This window comes from Microtus pennsylvanicus, chromosome 3, assembly GCF_037038515.1.
Source record: "Microtus pennsylvanicus isolate mMicPen1 chromosome 3, mMicPen1.hap1, whole genome shotgun sequence".
Lineage (NCBI taxonomy): Eukaryota > Metazoa > Chordata > Mammalia > Rodentia > Cricetidae > Microtus > Microtus pennsylvanicus.
Window position 1 is genome coordinate 49,568,511 of NC_134581.1, and position 22,353 is coordinate 49,590,863.

General features: G+C 47.2%; 1 protein-coding gene across 1 annotated transcript in view; it reads left to right on the plus strand.

The window, feature by feature from the left end:
* The first annotated feature begins 563 nt into the window (after positions 1-563).
* Lipc (lipase C, hepatic type) overlaps positions 564-22,353 on the plus strand; it is a 131,605-nt gene continuing 109,815 nt past the window's right edge. Inside the window, 1 exon segment of the mRNA XM_075965315.1 lies at positions 564-697. Coding sequence (XP_075821430.1) covers positions 613-697 — 85 coding nt within the window. The 5' untranslated portion in view covers positions 564-612.

Below are 22,353 nucleotides of genomic sequence, written 5' to 3' on the forward strand. Positions count from 1 at the left end.
TCCCAGAAGACTCTGATCTTTGCTTCTCACTCAGGTCCTTCTTAACCTGAGTGCACCACTTTTCGGCCCCTCTTTCAGCTGTAGAATTGCTGCCCCGCTATGCTTACATTGCAGGCGCCTGAAACTTGACTGACCTCAACAGGAAGCTGAGTCCCTGGAGATGTGGGCTCTTCTCTCTCTTTGGGGTCAGTCTGTTACTTGAAAAATGATGTTCATGACCCCACCTCTCCTTCAAGGGGCTTTAGAGTGAAACACGGCCAATGATGCAGAGGTTACCTTTCCCACCTTTGATAAAATTTCCAAACACAGCACACTAACTCTCGATTGATTCTGAACTATGAGCTTGACTCAAAAGGAAAAGAGACCTGGTGAGGTGTTTTATTTACAAAATTTATCAAAATAAAAGGTGTTTCGGTAGGTCAATCTTTTTGATACTAGATATTGTTAGATTTGGACTGGGGGAGGCAAAGAAAGAGTCCAAACACTAGGTAATATGTTTTAAGGTTAATAATTAATGGGGGCCTTCCCTAACTGAGTACTAAGAAACAGTCTGGTCTCTTTAGTTCTAGACATTAGCAAGAAGACCACGAACCCCAGGGCAAGACAAGAGACATGGGAAGTCCCCTCCATGCTCCCATCTTCTTGGTTGTATGCATCTTTATCCAGTCAAGTGCCTGCGGACAAGGCTTGGGGACAGGTAGGAATTTATCTTTTCTCTAGATTTTTCTTTCTTGAATGTGGTGCAGAGATTGACGGTGGGGGATGGAATTTGCTTCAGAGCACACGAAGTGGTTCTGTTATTGGCACCCGAGGCACCCAGCGCTGTGCAGCTAGATCTTTATAAGAGGGACTGGATTTCCAGAAAGCTGCTTGGAGAGAAGATGTTGTAAAAAAAAAAATTTAAAAAAAAAAAGCCCTTGCAACTAGCAGTGCCGTCTCTTGCCGGGTGATGTGGACACTGTGGGAGATTCCCGCAGCAGACAATGACCTGAAAGACTTGGGATCTTCCTAAGGGTTCATTTGGATTCAAATTTGCCATTTTGGAGTGTGGTGTGCAGTCAAATGTTCTACCTTTCTGGAGTTGTGAGGTCGCCTTGCTGTCTCCGAAGAAGGGGACACGATTCCGAGTCCTGTGTCTAGTCCAGTCTGAAGGAGAGATGTCATTGCATGTTTCCTAGTCTTTAGTGTTCTAACAAAGCTTTTTTTCCTGGACTAAAGAGCCACCAGCAATCTATCTGTTTAGTCTGTTGCTTAGTAAACTTAACTAATGGCCAAGGATACTCTTATATGTTCCATTTCACAGCGGGAGTCGGGTTCCTAGCTGAATGGTATGTTAGACCAGGAAATTACAGAGTTGAAATAACTGAACAATTTGACCAAATTAGACAGGAAGGATGGATGGCTTTGGAGACAGGGTCTATGCAGCTATCTTAGTTAAGGTTTACTATTGTAGTGAAAAGACACCATGGCCACAGCTACTCTTATAAAGAAAATCTTTAATTGAGGGTGGCTCACTTACAGTTTCAGGGGTCCAGTTCATTATGATCATGAAGGGGAGCACAGCAGTGTGCAGGCAGACGCGGTGCTGGAGCCGAGAGTGCTACATCTTCAGGCAACAGGAAGTCATACTAACTGTCAAACTAAATGAAGTCTGAGAAAAAGATCTTAAAGTGTGCCCCCTCAGTGACACACTTCCGCCAATAAGACCACACTTCCTCTGACAGGGCCACACCTCCTAATAGTGCCACTCCCTTTGGGGGCTGTTTTCTTTCAAAACACCACAGTAGCCCAAGTTGGTCTCAACCCTGAGCACTGAGGTAACAGATTTGAACCTCTACCTCCACCAGAGTCTTAGACTTTTCTTTCCTCAAAGGCTATGCTGGGGGCTGGAGAGATGTCTAGTGGTTAAGAGCACTGGCTGCTCTTACAGAAGACCCAGGTTCAGCTCCCAGCATCCACACCACGAAGCCCATTCACAATTCCCTGTAACTCCAGAAGATCTGACACTCTTCCGGCCTCCACAGACGCTGGCACTTATGTGGTATACCGTCTTAGTTAGGTTTCTATTGTTGTGATAAGCACCATGACCAAACAAAACTTGTGGAGGGGAGCATTTATTCCAGTTTACATGTCCCAACCATAAAGGGAAGTCACAGAGCAGGATCCTGGAAGCAGGAACTGAAGCCGAGACTTGGGAGGAGCAGGGCTTAATGGCTATGCTCCTCCTGGGTAACTGAGCCTGCTTTAGCAACAAGGACCACTAGTCCAGGACTGGCACCACCCACAGTGAACTGGGCTCTCCCACACGATCATCAATCAGGAAAATGCACCAAAGAAGACTTGCCCACAGGCCGATTTGGTGGTGGCAATTTCTCATCTTCAGTTCCCTCTTTCAAAACAACTCTAGCCTGTGTCAAGTTGGCAAAACAAACCACACATGCACATGAGTACACACACACACACACACACACACACATCTTTAAAAAAATCCTGTGCTTGAAAGGAGTTCAAAAAATTTGAGAATCAATAACTTTCTGGTAAGATGTGTACCTGAAAATTCCAGAAAGCCCTTATGAAAAATGGCTGTTCTTTTGAACTTATTATTTCATAGCATACATGAGTTATTAATTTCATATTGTTACTTTTCATATTATCACCTACTAATCATTTTGTGTGCCACATATAATGCTAGCATTTTTCCTTGATCATCTTATTCTTAGTGTCCTGCCTAAAAACATCCCCCACATCATAATTTAGATCCATTCAAGTAAAAATCCTGATGATTTTTTGCTTTGTATTTTTATTGACTTCTATACTTGAATGAAAATATTAAAATATAAATAGTTTAGATCAGATTGTAGCAACAGCACTGAAGATCGTTTTCTTGCTGTTTACCACATCTGTCAAAAAGGAGAATAAATATGGCCCCACAGAGCACACGATGTTGCCTACCAGAGAATCAGCCCGAAGATGTGAGGCCGGCTAAGTTCTTGTAGAAACAGTGGGGAATTCTAGAATGCACTGATAGTTTTATCAATCTCTTGGTTCCTCTTTGGAGAGAGGGGCAGGGTAAGACTAGGGGCCAAAACAGGAGCAATGTCTTTTCCACTCTTCAGGCAGAATTTTCTGTATAAGATGGAAACCTACATAAAATGAGTCTGGAGACAGAAGTTAGCTGAGAGAAAGAAAGGAGTGTTAACCATCCACCTATTCAGCTAACAACATTTTTCGAGATTTACTGGGTATTTGGGAAGTGTGCAAGTTGATGGAGAGCCAGGGACAAACATAATCCGCTCAGAAAGACGTGTGACAATTACTCAGATCGTTTTATAACTACAGTGTGTGGCAGACGTAATGGAGGCCAGGGTATAGTCAGAAACGAGCAGAGCAGATTGAGCTCAGGTCTAACCTACAGTGGACGAAAGTGACAGAATTCTATGGAGCAGGTACTCTTTAATCCACACCCCAAAGCTAAGTCTGTATGTGGAGAGGGATGGCTGAGGAGGGGAAAGGATTTGAACTACAAAATCACACGTGACCAGGAAGATCCCTCCTGATCAGTATGTCAATCTTTAGTCCCTGGGTTCACAATGGGTCAGGCTTTCTCTGCCTCTTGGCCAAGCACATTGTACATTGTATTTGATTTTTACTAAAATGTATAATATAGGGGCTGGAGAGATGGCTCAGAGGTTAAGAGCACTGACTGCTCTTCCAGAGGTCCTGAGTTCAATTCCCAGCAACCACATGGTGGCTGACAGCCATCTATAATGAGATCTAGTGCCCTCTTCTGGCAAGCATACATGGAAGGAATGTTGTATGCATAATAAATAAATCTTTAAAATGTATAATATATATTATGTAATGAAATATATATAGAAAAATATATAGCAGGACATCATACCTGGAGCTGCAGCACTGGGGAAGCAGGAGCAGGAGCACTGTTGTGAGTTAGAGGCCTACTTGAGCTATTTCACAAAAGGAGGGATGGCAGAGGGAGGGAGGGAAGAAAGAGCCTATATCATACGTCCTCAAAGAATGTCTGCAAACTGAGCTCACACCCCCAAAGCCTCCCTTGAGAACCTCTTAAACCTTAACATGTCACACTGCCCTTTGGGAACTCTTCCCTTCAGGAGAAATCCCTTGAGGCAGCGTTCTTTCGTTTAGAGTTAAGTCCCATCTACACACTTCCACGTGGTGATACGTTCATTCATTCTCTTTGCTGGTGTCATTGTGTAACTACACAACTTCATTCACCCATCCTACTGCCAGGTGTAGACCGCTGTTGCCATTGAAACTTGGGACTTGGAAGTAATCCATGCCGAGCAGGTTTGGCCTCTACCCCACCCAACCTCCCACGTCTTGGCACTCTCTGGGTTTTTCTCAATGGTCTCCTCATCCCACTATTTGTTTGGGTACTGGTTTATCCAAAAGCTGAGGGAAGTAGTGCTGATTAGCAGAGGTGACCTCAGAACAGAGGGCGAGAGTCAGGACGCCTCTGGTCCCAGGAAAGCAGAATTTTCTCTGCAGAATGCAAGTTCATCTGTCAACATGGCATGGTACAATATGCTTCTAGGAAAACTGCAGGTCCACCAGCATCTCATGATGGAGCTCTCCAGCAAATGGCTCTCCATGGGGGTGACTTTGCCCTCCTGGGAACATCCAACAGTATCCAGAAGCAATTTTCGTTGTACATCATGGAGAGAGCACTTCTCCAGGCAGAGGCCAGGCATGCCACAACCATTCTGTTGTGCACGGGGCGGGGGAGGGGGGGTCCCACAACAATGCAGCGTGGGACCCACAATGCTAAAGTCAACGATCAGCTTCAGGCTCATTGAGTAAAGCGCTTGTCACACAAGCCATGAGGACTAAGTTCAGATCTCCATATAAAGCCAGACAGGGTGGCACACAGCTGTAATCTCAACACTCCTGCAGAGGGGTGGGAGGTAGCCACAGAAGACTCCCCAGAGTTAATTAACATGGTATACGCAATGATGAAAAACAATGAGATCCTGTCTCACGTAAGAGAGAGAGCTGAGGACAAACACCTGAGGTTGTCCCCAGCCTCCGCGCATGCTCTGCACGCCCACACTCGTGCACATTCTACTTACGGAACTTTGGAGCTCGGAAGCAATCGATTGTGCTCCGTGTGAGTGTGCAGAAGCTCAGAATCCTGTCTCTCGCAGGCACATTTCACATCTCCAGCCTTCCACGTTCTTAATGCCCATCCCCGCATTCCAACAGGAAGCTAAAAATAAAAATGACAGGGTAGAGATTGTAAAGATGAAGCTACAGGATTTCATTACTTCAATTCTGTTTCCTTACGTGACACCCATCCACTAAGGTTTTTTTGTTTGTGTTTAAAAACAAAAACAGATTGTGAACCATAAAGTTTAAGAATTTGTTTGGCAAGTAAAAATTTGAGCTCACAACAGAATACTTACTATATTTGAATATCTTAAAGTTAGAATTTAATCTTCTTTTTATAAAAAAAAACTACCCATTTCTTTAAAACTAAAGAATGAGTTGAGAAAATAATTACTACTTTTGCAAAAATAATACTGCAAATATTTTTATATTATGGACAGAAGGGAATTAAAATGATCGATCTATGTGTCAAATCCAATGTATAAGACGGCCCACTGAGAATAATGAAGAGATCAAACATGGGTGTATATTTTTTCTCCACCACAAAGTGGCATACAGTGAGTCTCACTCGAGAGAACTGAGTGTGGAAGAGCTCACTCCCAAGTGCCCGTGCAAAAAAGGCACCTCAAGGGGGTTGCGATTGAGTGAGGTCTTGTAGTCTGGCATTGGGGGAAGAAGGAAGCAAGGCATTCGCCTTGCACCGGCATAGGCTGGGAGCTCATAATGCACCTGCGTCTTTCAAGTTTGAATATCTTCTGAGTGTAAATTATCTAGGGGGGAGGAGGGAAAGGTAGAAATGGAGGACAAAGGGAGAACCAAGGTGATGGAGAAGGAGATGAGACATGGAAGAAGAAGAGGAGGAGGAGGAAGAAATAGAGGCAGGGGTGGGTGTGGGGGAGAAGACAGAGGACATAAGAGAGAGAGAGCGTGTGTGAGCGCATGCACGGAGCTAGGTAAATTGCGACAGACTGGACTCCACCACCAATGGTGGGATCCCAGAAATTGCTAAGTCCACCATTAAATTTAAATGCCTCCTACCAAAAGTTGCAGAAAGTTTGGAGGTTAGTAACGATGGGATTATGGAATAAATCGCTTATTATAGACCCTGAGATGCTCATAGCTCAACACTGGCTATCTTTATTCAGCCCAGGTGGTGAGTTTCAGAATCCCAACCCCGCCTGAGATAACAAGGCTGTGTGTAGGTTGGGGTTTGAGCAGGGGATGGAGGTTCTTTGCCTACTGGTAAAGGTTACCTCTTGGTAAATTGTAAAAGGGACCTATAACCTCAAAAAAGAAAGTTCAAAAGCAATTTATCTTGCTTCTTTTGAAAATAAGTGTAAGGAAATTTGACATGAAATAGCAGGGCAGAAAATAGGAAGGAATAGCTAGCATATTGAATCATTCTATGAACAGTCTGTTTATGTATCTTACTGGAGGTTGGAAGTTTGTTTGAAAGCATACTGAGTTTCAAAACCATGGTACGCTCTTTGGGGCAGGAGTGAGATTTTAATGAATAAGAATAAATGAAGGAAGGGAAGGAGGGAGGGGAAGAGGAAGGGAGAGAGGTAGGCAGGCTGGCCTGATTGCCTACAATTAGTTTAGACTGGGGGGGGGATCTCAGTGGTCATCTAGCGTATGATTGAGTTTGATCTCCAGCTGGGAAGGAGATAGATCAACCTTGGGTTTGTCCTGACCACAGGGCCACTAGAAAAGAGGAATCTTGCACTGACAGTTCTGACCTGTTACCTCCGCTCACCTTTGCAGGCCCAGCCAGCTTCAGATTACTGCCCAAAAGGAACTGCTAATTCCTCCCTTCTAACCACTGTTAGCCGAGGGAGGCAGAAATGCAATGTGTACCCCAGATGAGCACACCCAGGGATGCACAGAAGCTGAGGACCAGCTCCCAGCATTCTGCAGAAATCCCCCTTCCTCTTCAAGAGACTCTCCTGCCCATCACCAAACACCCTGCCCCTGCAGCCCAGTGGGTCCAGAACCCTCCTGGTGGGTGTCACCTAGATAGGCAAGCCACAGACCAAAGGACAGACATGTGATTTGCACCCTGCCTGCCTCCCACCGGGACCTAGCACTGCGCAGGGAACAACTGCAGCGCCACTGAAGGCCTTGGGCCTGCAAACTGACCTAAAAACACAAATCACCCAGAGAGCGCTCAGCCAAAAGCCAAAATTGGGTATCTAGATTCCCACTATGGTCTTCCCCTCCCTCTGCCCTATTTAAGACACCAGCTGCTATGCCGGGTACTCACAGGCGACTCAGCAGGAAGACAGGCTGCCCTGATTTAGGCCTGGTTTACAGACAGAGCGGAGCAGTCCCAAATACATTCTCCAAGATTATATTTCTGACACCATACTGACGGAGTCTACACAGGGCAAAGGGGCCAGCGTTCTCACTGCCATAAAGATGGCTGGCCACTGGTTCCAAGGAGAGTGTTTGTTTTAGAGTGGAGCCTTCTCAGTAAAGAACTGGGGTCCAGCCTGCCAGGGAATGGGGTTAGCTAGGGGTGGGCAGGGCACCCAGATCCCTGTCAAGAGGCCACAGGCACCATAGCTGGACTTGAGCCGCAGTGGGAGATCCAATCCTGCATGGGGCAAAGGAGTCACAGTAACTTGGGCAGTGTTGGGACTCACAGGCACAGGTCTGGGGACCAAGACCAAAATATTGATATGCAGACTGAAGCGTCCTAGGGAGCCTGCTGGGTTACTCCAAAACAAGTGCAGTTCTCAGTCATTGCCACTAGGGAGCGCAGTGACGTCTCCTTGGCTTTTGAAAAGGCAAAGCTATTTGCTGTCTACTATTCTGTTTATAATTCTACTTCCAAAAACACTCAGGGTTTTTATTTCTCCCCATGGGGTTGGGGCTGTGGTGGGGGGATGGCGAAAAGACTCAAAGCAAGGGAAAGGGTGGTCTCCTTGCAAACATTTTCACCTCTGCGCTCTTATCTTCACATCCACACGTATTAGCTCACTTTTGGGATCCACCCTCTGCTACCCAGTAGGGTGTGCGGAGGGTGTAGGAAAACATGTCCGTGACAGCGCAAGTCGTATTAACGTTCCAACAGTAGGTGAGAAAAGGGCAGTGTGCTTAGCTGGATTTGTCCTGTAATCACAATTGTGTGAAACTCTGTTTATTTGAAGTGTTGAAAGGGAAGAACATATTGGAAGAAAAATACACAGAAATGGCTCTACTTCCATTGAGTTTATATCTGAATTTTTATATCTTCCAAATTTTATGTAAAATATAGCATAGTCACTTTAGTAATCTGAATGATTTAAAAGTGTATCAGCTTCACTATAGTGGAATGCAGGGTTCGCCCAGAGCCGTGGAACTCTGGAAACACCTGGAGGATTTGTTAAGTGAAATTCCTGGGGATTGGAGAGACGGAGCAGGGCAGAGACTCAAAGCGTTGGCTGCTCTCTCAAAGACACGAGTTCAGTTCCCAGCGCCCACACTATATGACTTACAACTGCCTGTAACTCCAGCTCTAGGAGACTGACACCCTCTTCTGGCCTCCTTGTGCAGTCCAATTCACGTGTCGGGTGCACGCACGCACACACACACAAAATAAATAATTTTTTTTAAAAAGAGAGTTTCTTTTAAAATAAAGTAATAAATCAAGATTCCTGGCCATCCACAGAGCTCTGAGCTCAGCGGGCCTGGGGTGCAGCTGGTGCTCGGCATTTTGAAGACTTTCTGAGGGATATGCTGCTAGGATGCTGTCCTGGTTCCATTTCTGTTGCTGTGACCAAACATCCTGACAAAAAGCAACATAGTGAAGAGAGATGTTTCTTCAGCCCACCAGAACAGCGATGCCATGGTGGGGGGTGCTCAAGGCAGCTAATCACGTGATGCCCATCGCCAAGAGCGCAAAGAAACGCCAAGAGCTGCTTTCTCTATTCTTACACAGTCCAGGGCCCCTGCCTAAGAAATGGTGCTGCTCACAGTGGACGGGGTCTTCCCACATCAACTAACGATCAAGCAATCTCCACAGACACACCCACAGGCCACGCTGATCTAGACAGTTTCCCAATCAAGATTACCTTTCCCGGTGATTCTAAATTGTGTCGAGTTGACAATTAAAAACTAGCTACTGCAAGTGGAGGTCACGGAGACCCCACTAGAAAATCCCAAACAGTCAACAGAGGAACAATCACCTGCTTCTGTCCCCCATCTTCCAAGATGAACCCCCAAGGTGGACCTGGCTTCATCTCTAACTCCAGACTAAAAAGCTGGGACTCAGTATGTATTAATTCTGTCCACTGACCTCCCTCACCAGTAGCTGTGACATAATTTACTTTTATCTATAATGGGCTTCTTTGGGACATTATATGCATGGACATATTTTGATCATATTTCACCACCATTACATTTTCTCTTTTCTTGTCTTTCTCTCACCCCTACTGATTCCCCTCATCTTCCCAACTAGTCCTCATTCGACGTGTGTGTGTGTGTGTGTGTGTGTGTGTGTGTGTGTGTGTGTGTGCTCGCTACAATGAGTTTCATTGAATTGCTTATACCAGCATGAGTGAGAAGTCATTTACAGGACCGTGATCATTTGCCAGAGGTTATAACACTAAAGAAAATGTCTCTCCTTCACCCAGAAATCACCAACTACATATTAACCCTCATAGAATGGTGGGCCTTGGGAGCTCCTCCCCTGCCTCCATGAAAGAATGCTGGTGGGCCCAATTTTATATATATCCCAAGGTGTTCATAAAAATGCGTTCTTCTAAAATAAAACATCTGCAAGCTGAAAAGAAAGTATTTCTTGAGGAGAAGCATCCAGGCTGAGACTCGCTGGCGATGGGTAGATGAACAGTCAATTACAACAGCTCTGAGCCACTCCTTGCCACCCTGAAGTTCTGCTTGAGGACATTCTTTTCACATGAGTTGGGCATTAGCACAACATCTGGGCAGGGCCTGTGAGCGCGCAGAGGAGAAGATCTGCCCTGCCCATGATTAAGCACAATTTTCTAACTTCAGAGGTTCCAACTCCCTAGTTCTCAGAGGAACCAACGTAATGAAAGAAAAAAAATCTACTAATTTATATTGAAACATAAGATCAACAGCATCAAATGGTGGAGTTTATTAACCACCCACTGTGTTCCAAGCCCTGAGGTCAGTACAGAAATCACCATTTCCTTCCCACAAAGCCCCAGTCTCACAGAGTCCAACCCCGCAGAGGAATGTGTGTGACCACTTCAATTCAGTGTAGTAAGTGTGCAAGCTTATGTGGTTCTGAGAGTTCTGAGGCGAGAATGGTCAGCCAGAGGGCATTTCAGAGGAGAAGTACTTGATTTGTGGGGGTTTTGTATTTGTTTTTAATGCGGTTGGAGTATTTGCCTGCATGTGTGTGTGCACACTATGTTTGATGCAGTACCCAAGAATGCCGAAAGATGGCATTGAACCTCCTGGAACTAGAGATATAGACAGACATGAGCTGTCACGTGGGTACTGGGAGCTGAACCAAGGTCCTCCCCCAGAGCAGCCAGTGCTCTTAACCACGGAGGCATCTCTCCAGCCCTTGATTCACGTCTCAAAGTAAGAGACGTAGAAGAATGTCCCAAGGAAAACGTATAAACCAGTTTTGACTTCAAAGGTTGGGGGAAAAAGGCAAATGGAATTGAGAATTCATGAGACTTAGGTATGGCCCAGAGTAAGACACAGAAAAGAAGTGAGCAGAAGCAAGGGCCTCCAAGCCCACCCTCAAAACCCTGACCCTGGCCCTGGAGACTGTGCTACCCACATGCAGGTTGACATTTGAGAAGAAGGTGCGTGCGGGCAACTTGCTAGCTGACTCCTCAGGAGCGTTATCTCCCAGCTGGTGGAGACCCTGGCCACTGTCTTCTGGAGAGCAATGATATCAGCAGGAAAGGACAAGGGCGGGGCCCTGCGCTCCCCAGTTTTGCCATCTCACTGGGCCCTCACACAAACACTCGGCTCTTCCTTCAGCAAGCTCCAGCTCTGGGCGGATCGGAAGTATTCTTGTCCATTGCTATTCCAGCACTAAGTCACGGGAGGAGTTCCCATGAAACTGAACCAGGACATGTAGGAATCTTCCATCTTAAAAATCCCTTCCTGGAAAAAGAGAACCATGTGCAAATTTCACAAGGTACTAGCTTACTGACCAACAGCAATGTTACATCAAAACATTCACTCCCACCTGTATTAGCCAAACGAGTTCTTCCCGTAACCCTGTAGACAGGCACAAACACCCCAGTTTGCAGGTGTCGATGCTTGCCCGCTGTATTAGTTACTTCTGTCACTGCTGTGACAAAAACACATGACAAAATGATCTTAAGGAAAGAGGGGTTTGTTTTGGCTCACACTTTTACAGCCTGTGTGTCAGGGACAACACGGTAGCAGAAGCATAGGGCAGCTGGTGACAATGGATACACAGTCAGGCAGGAGAGAGAGAGACAATGCTGGTGCCCAGCTTGATTTCTTCCCTTTTATTCAGTCTGGGACCCAAGGCTGTAGGATGGTGCTGCCCACATTTAGGGTAGGCATTTGCACCTCAATTAACCTAGTCTAAAACTCCCTTATAGTCATGCCCAGAGGTGTGTCTAGGTGGCTTTAGGTACTGTCAAATTGACAATCTTAACTATCACAACAGCAATTTATACCAAACGATGTGGGGTGCCCTTCTGTATATGTGTTGCTTTTATTGGATGATGAGTAAAGCAGCCAAGGGAGGTTTCTTTGGCTTACTGCAGCAAGAAAAGGGGAGGGGTTGAGGCTGCTTAGGAGAACTGGGCTTGTGTTGATGAGTCTACAGAAGGCCCAGTAAACAGAGAAATTCTGGGCTAGATTCCATCAAAAGAGAAGGCAAATCTGAGGCCAGGCAATCATCCCTGACTAATTATTACACCAAGTCAAGCATGACCTCATAGGTGAGGTGGGAAGACAAAAAGGAGACTGAGCCGAGGTTTGCAGTCTGAAGGACAGAATCCAGGACAGCAGGCTTGCTGGGTAACCCTCTACCACTGAGCTACACCCCCAAGTCTTGAGCTGAGGTTGACACAGGAGCATCCATCACACATGCCTATAGTCAGAGGAGGGGATGGTTTCATGACAGTTGGGACCTCCACAGCCCCCATCTCTGTCCTAACACAGAGATGGAGGATTCCTACCTACCTGCTATACCCTGTGAATGTTGTGTGTGCTCAGCTGGCCTCTTGGGACCTGGCTGCAGGTGAGGTGAACTGTTGTTTCTTTGTTTTCATGCCCTCTCACATAAAGGACTCCAGGGGATGTCTGCAGAGCCTCCCATCCGCTCTTTGCCCCCTGCCCAGCCTGTAGCGCTCCCTTTACCTCCAATGTGCTTGAGAAATGAGCCCGCTCCCTTCTGCACTGACATCCTAGGTGTCCTCTGGGTAATTCAGTGGCTGTCATGGTGCAAGGAGACCCACAGTGCTCACATCCCCCGGTTCAGTACTTTACATGACAGGGAAAGGAGAGAACAGAGGGGAGGGGGTTCTGTGTCTAATATGACCTTGTGTCCTGATGTAACCCTGCGTGACTCAACTGCCTGAGGGCTTCAGTTCCCAGACAAAGGCGTGATTCTGTGTGAACTGTATAAGCACTCAATGACCAGAACTCCATGTCTTCGTCAATACTCTCTGGAATGGACACGCATCAGTTTTTGACCAAGTGCAAATGAGGACAGTTTAGATTTGATGCTCTGGGGGAAGAAAGGGGCTCTTACACTGCTTCAATGGAGTAGAATCAAGATGTGCAAAATGACAGTGCTGCTCTTCTTCTGATTCATTTACTTTAAGTTTATGTGTATGTGTGTTTTGCCTGTCTGTGCACCATATGTGTGCAGTGCCCGCAGAAGCCAGAAGAGGGTGTCCAATACCCTGGACCTGGAGTTAGAGATGGTTGTTAGCTGCAACATGGGTACTAGGAATTGAACTCAGGGCCTCTGGAAGGGCAACCACTGCTGAGCCATCTCTCCAGCCCAGGCAGCTACTATTTTTTTTAAATATTTATTTGTTTGTTATATATGCAGCATGTTTGCCTGCACACCAGAAGAGGGCACCAGACCTCATTACAGATGGTTGTGAGCCACCATGTTGTTGCTGGGAATTGAACTCAGGACCTCTGGAAAAGCAGTCAGTGCTCTTAAACTCGGAGCCATCTCATCATCTGAAATGCTTTTTCATTTCAGCTAATATAAGGATCCACACTGTGAAATAGGTATTATTGACCCTCTTCTACAGATGGGGACATAGTAGCTCAGAGTCATGAAGTCACCTGCTATGACTAACACAGCTAAGGAGTGGCCAAGTCACTAGTCACAGCCAGACCCGTCTGACTCAACCTCTCAGCCTTCCAGCAAGCCTAGAACTGCTTCCCTGATTCAGTCTGGGAGATGTGACAGGAGGTATCTCCTGGGGTCCCCAGGAGAGCACCTTAGCCTTTAGTGCATCCATTCTATTGTGTATGTCAAGGAACTGGGGACATATTCTGACCCTCTAATGCTCAGCTGAGCTACTTAGGGGTGACAAGCAGAAACAACCTCAGTGGCCCAGGAGCAGAGTCATCCACACACAAAGTCCCAGTCCTCCCTCCCCTCAAATTCCATCCTAGCCTGTAGCTCCCAGGAGTCAAGTTGGAACAAGATATGAGCACTAACCCCAGAGGAAGGCGCCACCCTGGATCAAGGGTGGACATTGTAGGCCCGTGTTAAGGTGACCATGCTTTCTCCAGAGGGCGCCGCCCAAGAGTCCTCTAGGTCCAGTTCTATGAACTGAGCTGGATCCTCATGGCCTCTATGGTTTAACTAACACAGGGACGTCTGCTCTGAGAATAACCTTCTTGCCAATCATTCAACTCGCTCAACTGTCCCGTCATTAAGTAATCCTTGCCACCACCATCAGTCACACATAGGGACACAGACTAATGAGTTATCAGTGTCTTTGTTACTTTACATGGTGTATGATACAACACCTGACAGGTGCCCTTACAGGGGAGAAAGGCTTTATGGGATTCCAGCTTGAGGTTACAGCCCGTTGTGATGGGGGAGGCATGGTGACAGGAGCTTGACCAGGCAGCTGGTCACATTGTGTCTACAGTCAAGAAGTAGAGCCCTATAAAGGCCTGAACTTGCTCACATTTTCCTGTTTATACAATCCAGGATCCCAGTCCAAGGAATGATGTCAGTGGTGTGTCCCAACACCTCAATTAAGCTTATCACGGTAACCACCTCCATCGTAGGCAGGTAAAGAGTTGAGAGGTGATGTTAACGATCGTAATCAGGAAAGGAGCTGCCCAAGCAGGAGAAACTCCATGCACCCTCTCAGGAAGGGACACCCACCTACCTACCACCCCCGAATAACTAAAGAAAAAAAAGCCACATTCGGGATGACTGTGGATACTATCAACTTCCCAGAGATGGAGCCACCCACGATATGTGTGCCAGGTCTTATGCTAGACTCCAGCAAGATTATTGAACATTCAGAGTGTTTTCTGCCAGAACTGTCATAACAAAGAGCTACAGGCTGGGTGGCTTACACACGGAAATTGTTTATCTTGTGGTTCTGGAAGGGAGACACCCATAATCAAGACGTCCATAGGGTCCGCTTCTCTGGAGTGGTCGCCTCAGTTCTCTGATGTGTTCATCTGCCCACCCCATGCCCCATGGTTCTATTTCCTATCCCCTCCCCCCACCTCCCATGAGCATGAGTGTATATGCACATGTGTACATGCAGGGGTTCATGCATGTGTATGTATGCACAGGCCAAAAGAAGTCTCAGGTGTCATTCCACAGGTGCCACCTACCTTTTTTGCTGTTATTGAGAAAAGGTCTCTTGTCCTAGAACCCACCAAGTAGCTTAGGTTGGCTGGTTTCTACTGACAGTTCAGGCCTGATTTCCTTTTTAATGTAAGTCCTCATGTTTGCCTGTGAAGCACTTGACTACCTGAACCATCTCTCCAGTCCCTACTCTCTTCTTCTAAGGTCACGGGTCACGTAGGATTAGTGTCTACACCAATGACCTCATTTAACCCAAATCAGCACTCTAAAGACCCTACCTGCCTGTCTGCACTTTTCACTTTTTGATGTCACTTGAGGCAACACAGGTCCCCTAATCAGGATCCTGGGCTACAGATGAGGATGCTGTAGACATCATACATATGTCTTTCTTTTATAGGCTCAATGACAAATCCTGGGAGAAAAGAGGCTTAGATACATTCACGACATTGGACAGAGAGTAGTAGGTTCCTACCAGACCCAAGCGGGGTCCTTTCCTGGCAGGGTGAGAAGTGATAGCCCAGCTATGCAGGAGCCAGCTGGCGGCTGATAGGGAGGGGGGCAGCCCCCTTTCAGCCAAGTGTTCAAGACCTGCTGGCAGCTCCAGCAGTAACTGGCAGGAACCCAGGAAGGAGTGTTTATCTGGCTCACACAGAGGGGGAGTGATAAACTCACTCTCTGGCACGGACCCAAAATGAAGCACCATCTACTGAGGGTGTGTGTGGCATGAACCCAAAAACATACAGCCTGCCTTGGGAGTGGTTTCTCCCCTGTGTTCACCCAGCCAGGCATCAGCCAAGGAGAAAGGGCCCAAGGCCGTGTGCCACCCTCCTCTGGAATGCCTTGCTTCCTCTCCCCACACTCCTGACAAGCCCAGAAGGAGGGTACAGTGATAGCCAGCGCCCAAGAGCAGAGCAGGGTTGGAAGAGCACCCTCCCACACTCTGGGATCCTGTGCCTAGGCTAGGGCTCCTGATCTGCCAGAGACAAGCAACTCAACGGATATAAAACAGGGAATCTGGGGAGATAGCTCTGTCAATAAAGTGCTTGCCTCATAAGCCTGAGGATATGGGTTCCATCCCCAGAACACATGTAAAGAAAGACAGGTGTGGTGTACACCTGTAATCTCAGAGCTGGAGAGGAAGACGCAAGACACCTGGGAGACTCTGTGGCCAGCAAGCCTAACCTAAGCCCGTGAAAGAACCTGTATCAAAGGAGGTGGACAGTGTTTCTGATGATGACAAGCAGGGGCGTTCTACTGCCTCCACATGCACACCATACACACGCTCACATGTATATGCATGCACACACACATGCTCACACGCATACACGTGCACACCATACACATGCTCACGTGCATACGCATGCACACACACATGCTCACATGCATACACATGCACACCATACATATGCTCACGTGCATACGCATGCACACACACATGCTCACATGCATACACATGCACACCATACACACACTCACATGTATATGCACACACACATACATGCTGACATGCATACACATGCACACCATACACATGCTCATGTGCATACGCATGCACACACACATGCTTACATGCATACACATGCTCACATGCATATACATGCACACACACATGCTTACATGCATACACATGCTCACCATACACATGCTTACATGCATATACATGCACACACACGCTCACATGCATACACATGCACACCATACACATGCTCACGTGCATACACATGCACACACACGCTCACATGCATACACATGACACCATACACATGCTCACATGCATACGCATGCACACACACTCATGCATACACATGCTCACATGCATACACATGCTCATACACACATGCTCACACATATGCATGCTCTCACACACACAGAGAAGCATAATAAAAAGAAATAAATTGTGGGTTCCTGAGAAAGATTCTAGAAAGCCCAAAAGAACATGTGTGGGATCTAGAGACCTGAGTTGTGTCCTGGCTGTGTCAGCTTACACCGGTGGTTATGGGCCAATCACTTATAAGTCTTTGGACCTCATGTTCACTCATGATGAGGTGACCAGTGAGAGCCCCCTAGGCTGTTTTGAGGATGAAATAAGATGAAATGCTTTGCAGTTATTCCTTGATGGTTGTGAAACAAACATTTGCAAATGTGTTTACCAAGTAGTCTGCACTGGGAACTCGCCTGATTCATGTGCCGCCCCCAAGGTGCTTCCCACCTTTTGTTGCAAAAGTTGAAATAGATGAAAAAGTTTAAAGGATGTTGAATTAGCATATTCCCTCCAGACAGTTCAGTAATTGTTAACATTTCCCTGTATTTGCTCTCTCTCTCTGTCTCTGTCTCTCTCTCTCTCTCTCTCGTGTGTGTGTTTGTGTGTGTGTGCGTGTATGTGTGACTTGTAAAACAACTGAGAGGAGCAGGAGACCAACATAGGCACACACACACACACACACAACCTCAAAATTATAGACACCACAATATTTGAATTTTTTCAGTATGTATGCTTGTGTGATGTGCACATGAGTTTATTTGTTTGCGTGATGTGTGTGTACTATGCACATGTATGAAAATATATGTAGAGACTCAAGATTGACATCAAGTGTCTTCTAGATTATTCTCCACCTTATATATTGTGGAAGGTTCTTCTCACTGAATCTAGAGCTCACTTGACTAGACCACTCAGCCAGTTTGCTCCGAGGATTTCTTGTCTTGGCCTGGCCTCTATTTGGATTGCAAATGAGCTTTCATTCCTGGTTTTCACATGAGTTCCTGGAGTTCTAAACTCTGGTCCTTAAACCTGGTAGGGGGAAACACTTTATGTGATGATTTTTTTTTTAAATATTTATTTATTTATTATGTATACAATATTCTGTCTGTGTGTATGTCTGCAGGCCAGAAGAGGTCACCAGACCTCATTACAGATGGTTGTGAGCCACCATGTGGTTGCCGGGAATTGAACTCAGGACCTTTGGAAGAGCAGGCAGTGCTCTTAACCACTGAGCCATCTCTCCAGCCCCCTTTATGTGATGATTTTATATTATCCAGTATCTTGTCCACATTCAAATTTGTCCTTTCAAGAATCTTCTCTTTGGTATTTTTCCTAACAGGATCCAGTCAGGATTCCTTTGTCGCCTCTTGGGTCTCTCTGGTGTGCTTGGCACCCACTTGAGTGCTTGTTACCCACAGTGGCACACAAATGCGCTGCCCATAGTCTTCCACGGCCCCTGGCTTCTTGCTCTTTCATTATCTACCTTGTATATCTTTCCCTGGATGGGGAGCAGCGCCTCCAGGACAGGGCCTGTCTTAACCCCCCCAGACTTGCAGGCCCAGTATACAGTAAACTAGAGGCAAATGACTGTGGAATATTTGCCTCGTCAGAGCATGGGAGGTGATGTACACTTTTAAAAGCAAGTGAGTTTCATGTCATTTTGCTGGTAAATCCCATACCCATGCTAGACGTGAAAACACCCTAGAGGCAAAGAGGACCCAGCTCAGGTCTGGTCTTACTCTCCCACGTAGAACCAGAGTTCTCTCCTGAGCATATGAGCAACTGCCTGTGCTCCTGTTATGGATCTCACAGACGTCCTTTGGGTTTCCACGGAGCCAGGAAACCACTTCCGGATGGTCAAGAGTTGAAAAAGCCTTTTCTCTTGGTGTGTGTTGTTTGTCTGCCTGTCCATCGCCACTGTGTTCACTGCCTTTATGGGAGTCTGAAGCTTCTCCCACCCACCCCCACCCACCCCCCACCCCCGGGCTTCAGATGTTGCTCTCAAAGCAGCACTTCTCAAACTTCCCCATGCACGTGGCCTGCCTAGGGAGCTTGCTGTAGCCAGGGACTCTTCCTATCAGATCTGAGATGCGCTTCACAGGCCTGCACATCTGACAAGCGTGTGAGCGACGCTAATGTTGTGGGTCCCCAAAGGACATTTTGGGAAGCAACATTCCAAGGTGTAATTAGCCTAGTGGAAAATGAAGATATTCTAAAGAGGCATTTGTGTCTCTCCATCTATTAGACTATTGAAACAATGGACCCCAAGAAACAGGAGTGCCACCCCCACCCTCCAGGATTCTCATGTGGGAAGAAGGGAAAGGCACCAGCCAGAAGGGAGAACTTGTCTCCAAGACAAAGACGTACAACTTCTCAGACCATCTTACAGGACGAGACAGAAGCCCAGACAATGATGATTATTGTGGGCCACGCCTTTAGCAGGACGGAGAAATACACATATCCTTGGCTGGTGTGAAACTATAATCTCACTTTGGGACCCCAACTATTGGAGTGGGGTCACTGGATCTCTTCGTCCCTCTTCCCAATGTGTCCACATTAAACAAAGCTCCTTTTTTGTTTTTTATTATTAATTTTTCTACTTCAATTGACTTCTCAGAGAGGGATGACCCCATTTGGCTTGTTGGGGCATAGAGTTTGCCCTCAAGTTCAGTAACAAGGAAACAGTAACTGGCTCCCGTTGTGACTTCGAAATTAGACCCACTAGTAGACTCCAGGCAACGTGTGTGCAAGGGAGGGGCCCAGGGAAGGGAAGAAATGCAAAGAAATATAAAACTCAGCCCCCTGACTCAAATCCGCCTGCAAAGGCTTTTTAGTATGGCTAGGACTTTGCCTAAATCAGAAGCTTCACTCTTGCAACAACCTCGAATCTGTAAAGGGTGTGTGTGTGTGTGCGCGCGCGCGCGTGCGCCCACACGCGCGTCCGTGTTGGTGCTCGGGTATGTGCATGTTTGGAGTCCAGAGGAGGATATCCGGTGTCCTGCTCTATAACTCTGGCTCACTCCCTTGAGACATGGTATCTCACTGAATCTAGAGCTAGGCTAGCCACCGGCATCAAACCCCAGCAATGACAAGCAATGACAATAAAATTGTCTTTATTGAGTTGAACCCTCTAAGCGGGGACCCAGCAGCTTACCTCTCCAGGGGCAGTCTGGACCAAGGTTCCAGCGGTTACAGATGCACTGGGGGATGGTAGCGGGTGTGTGGAGGCTGCTGGGGAATCTCTGGAGCTTGGTGGGTGGGGTTGGAGGAATGGGGAGTTCCTCCCTGGACAAGGGCCTAGAGTGCTGAACCCTGTAAGTGGGGACCCAGGACACCAAACCCCAGCAATTACAAAGGATAGTTTAAAATATTTTTATTTATTCTTTGACAATTTCATACATGTAGACAATGTACCTTAATCACATCCATTCCAACCCTCCCTCCCACTACCCCCAGGTATCCCCGAACCTTCCCCTTCCCACTTCATGTCCTCTCTAAAGGATATGTTTGTATTCTTGTTTTAAATATGAGGAAACGGGGGTTGACACAGCCTAACTATCAGGCATCAGCTGATGGCCTGTCACAGTGAGCGAAGTCCGACTGACTCCATGGTCTGTACTGTTCTCAAGGCTTCATAAGCTTCCTACCAAGTCCTCCAGGAGAGAATGGGCCAGCCTTTTAAACCTATCCAGCTGGGGAAGGCTGCAAGCAAGCAGGAGGCTCTGAAACCCACCAGAGGGGAACTGGGGCCTAGACAGTAGTTGCTTAGGGCTGCTTCTCCGGGGACTGTTTCCTGTTCCCAGCGATTATGTTTACCTCATCAGGTCCAAGCCCTTTGTAACAAGTTCCGAATGCACTGTAAGATGCTGTCCCTACCCATGCTAGCAGGTGCCAGGCATGAGCTAGGGCTCAAAGCTTGTTACCAGAAGGTCATATGACCCTGGGTGACTCACTGTCTTTGCTGGATTTACAGAGTCAGGGGCTCCACACAGCAGACACAAAATCCCCAACAGCCCTCTTTCAGCTTCCAATAAGCCAGGGAAAAACAATTCATTTCACACACACATATTCTTACACACACACACAGAGCACACACTTTCATATATATATACATTATTATACATACACAATATACACTCATCTACACACACACTCATAGATTCTCTCAGGACTTCTACCCCATTTTCTTAGTCCAGGCCAAGTATCTGGGTTCACTGGCTGACTTCTCTCTTTCCTTCCCAACTACCTACACATTGATTGAGTGCAGACACTGGACCAGAGCGTGTGCTCAGTACTGGGAGGGCGGACAAATAAAACCCGCCTCCCCTCCTCCCTCCAGAGGAGACTTAGCCTGAGCCACAGGTACTCAGGCTCCAGAGGAGGGAGTCAGGCTGAAGGAGGGCAAGCAACCAGTCCAAAGTCACACAGTAAATTAGAGTTAATGAGATGATATACGTAAAGGCACTCGGCAGAGTGTCTGGCGCCAGTAAATAAGTAGAAACCAAATGTCTGTTTCCAGTGGCGGACCAGGGAATGGGAGTCGGTTCTCTGCAGTGCGATCATAAACTATTAAGAGAAGAGGCCTCTTGTCCACCCTGGAGGACTGCAGAGAGGGAGAAGCAGAGAGCTCCCCAGAGAGCAAGGTCGCTTGAAAGCACTCACTGAGCACACACAAGGGCAGTGGGCATGCTAGCAAGGGCAGGGGCCTGGGGAGAAGGAACAATTAGCCAAGCCGGTGAGGCTCCCCAGGGCCCTTAGTCTTTCCTAGATGGCTGCTCAGAAGCCCATCTCTGAGTGCCCCCGCCCCCCGGCTCAGCTATTTTGGCTGCCATGCTTCTCATCGGGATAATGGGGTGTTATGAAGCACGGTGGAGGTCATCAATTAGCACTTACGTCCCCGCCCATTGGTCCGTGCGTCTAAGCATGCTCCACGAAGACTCACAGCAGAGGTAAATCTCTCCCCTTCCTCATCCCATGGCTTGGAATTAAAATGCCACCCAACATTCTCTCCCAGCAAAATTGAGATTTATGGGCCACTGTCAATATCAACACATGCTGGCCATTATTTGAAAGTCCCCTTGTTCCTTGGGACGACTGATCGCTATTTACTTTGAAAGATAAATGTGACTTTCCAGCGGGGAGGGGTCTGGATGCTCCTTCCCTGGAGATTTTTCTATTCTTTTGTTCTGCTTTTGCTGTTGATATGAGCCCCAGCCCGCCCTCCTCCTTCTCATTCGGGCCTTCCCGATGCTGAGGCTCTGGAATAGTGCCAGGGGCCAGTTCCTCCTCAGTGACCAGTGTGACAATGTGTAAGGACTCTTCTACACTCTCTGACTTTTTTCTTGTTTGCCAAAATCTTGCAAGAAGCATCTTAAAGGAAGGCTTGTTTGGGTTCACAGTTTAAGAAGGGACTCTGTCCGTCACGGTGGGGAGTGCATGGTTACAGGGGCGTGAGACACCTGCTGGCATTGTAGCCACTGCCAGGAAACCGACAGGAGACAGGAACTGGGGCTGGGCTATATAAAGCCTTTAAGGCTACCCTAGTGACCCACTTCCTCCAGGAAGGCCCTACTTCCTGAAGACTCCACAGCCTTCCAAATTCTATCACCAGCTGGGGATCAGTGTTCAGACACTCGAGCCTCTGGGACGTTTCTCTCTCAAACCACAATACCCA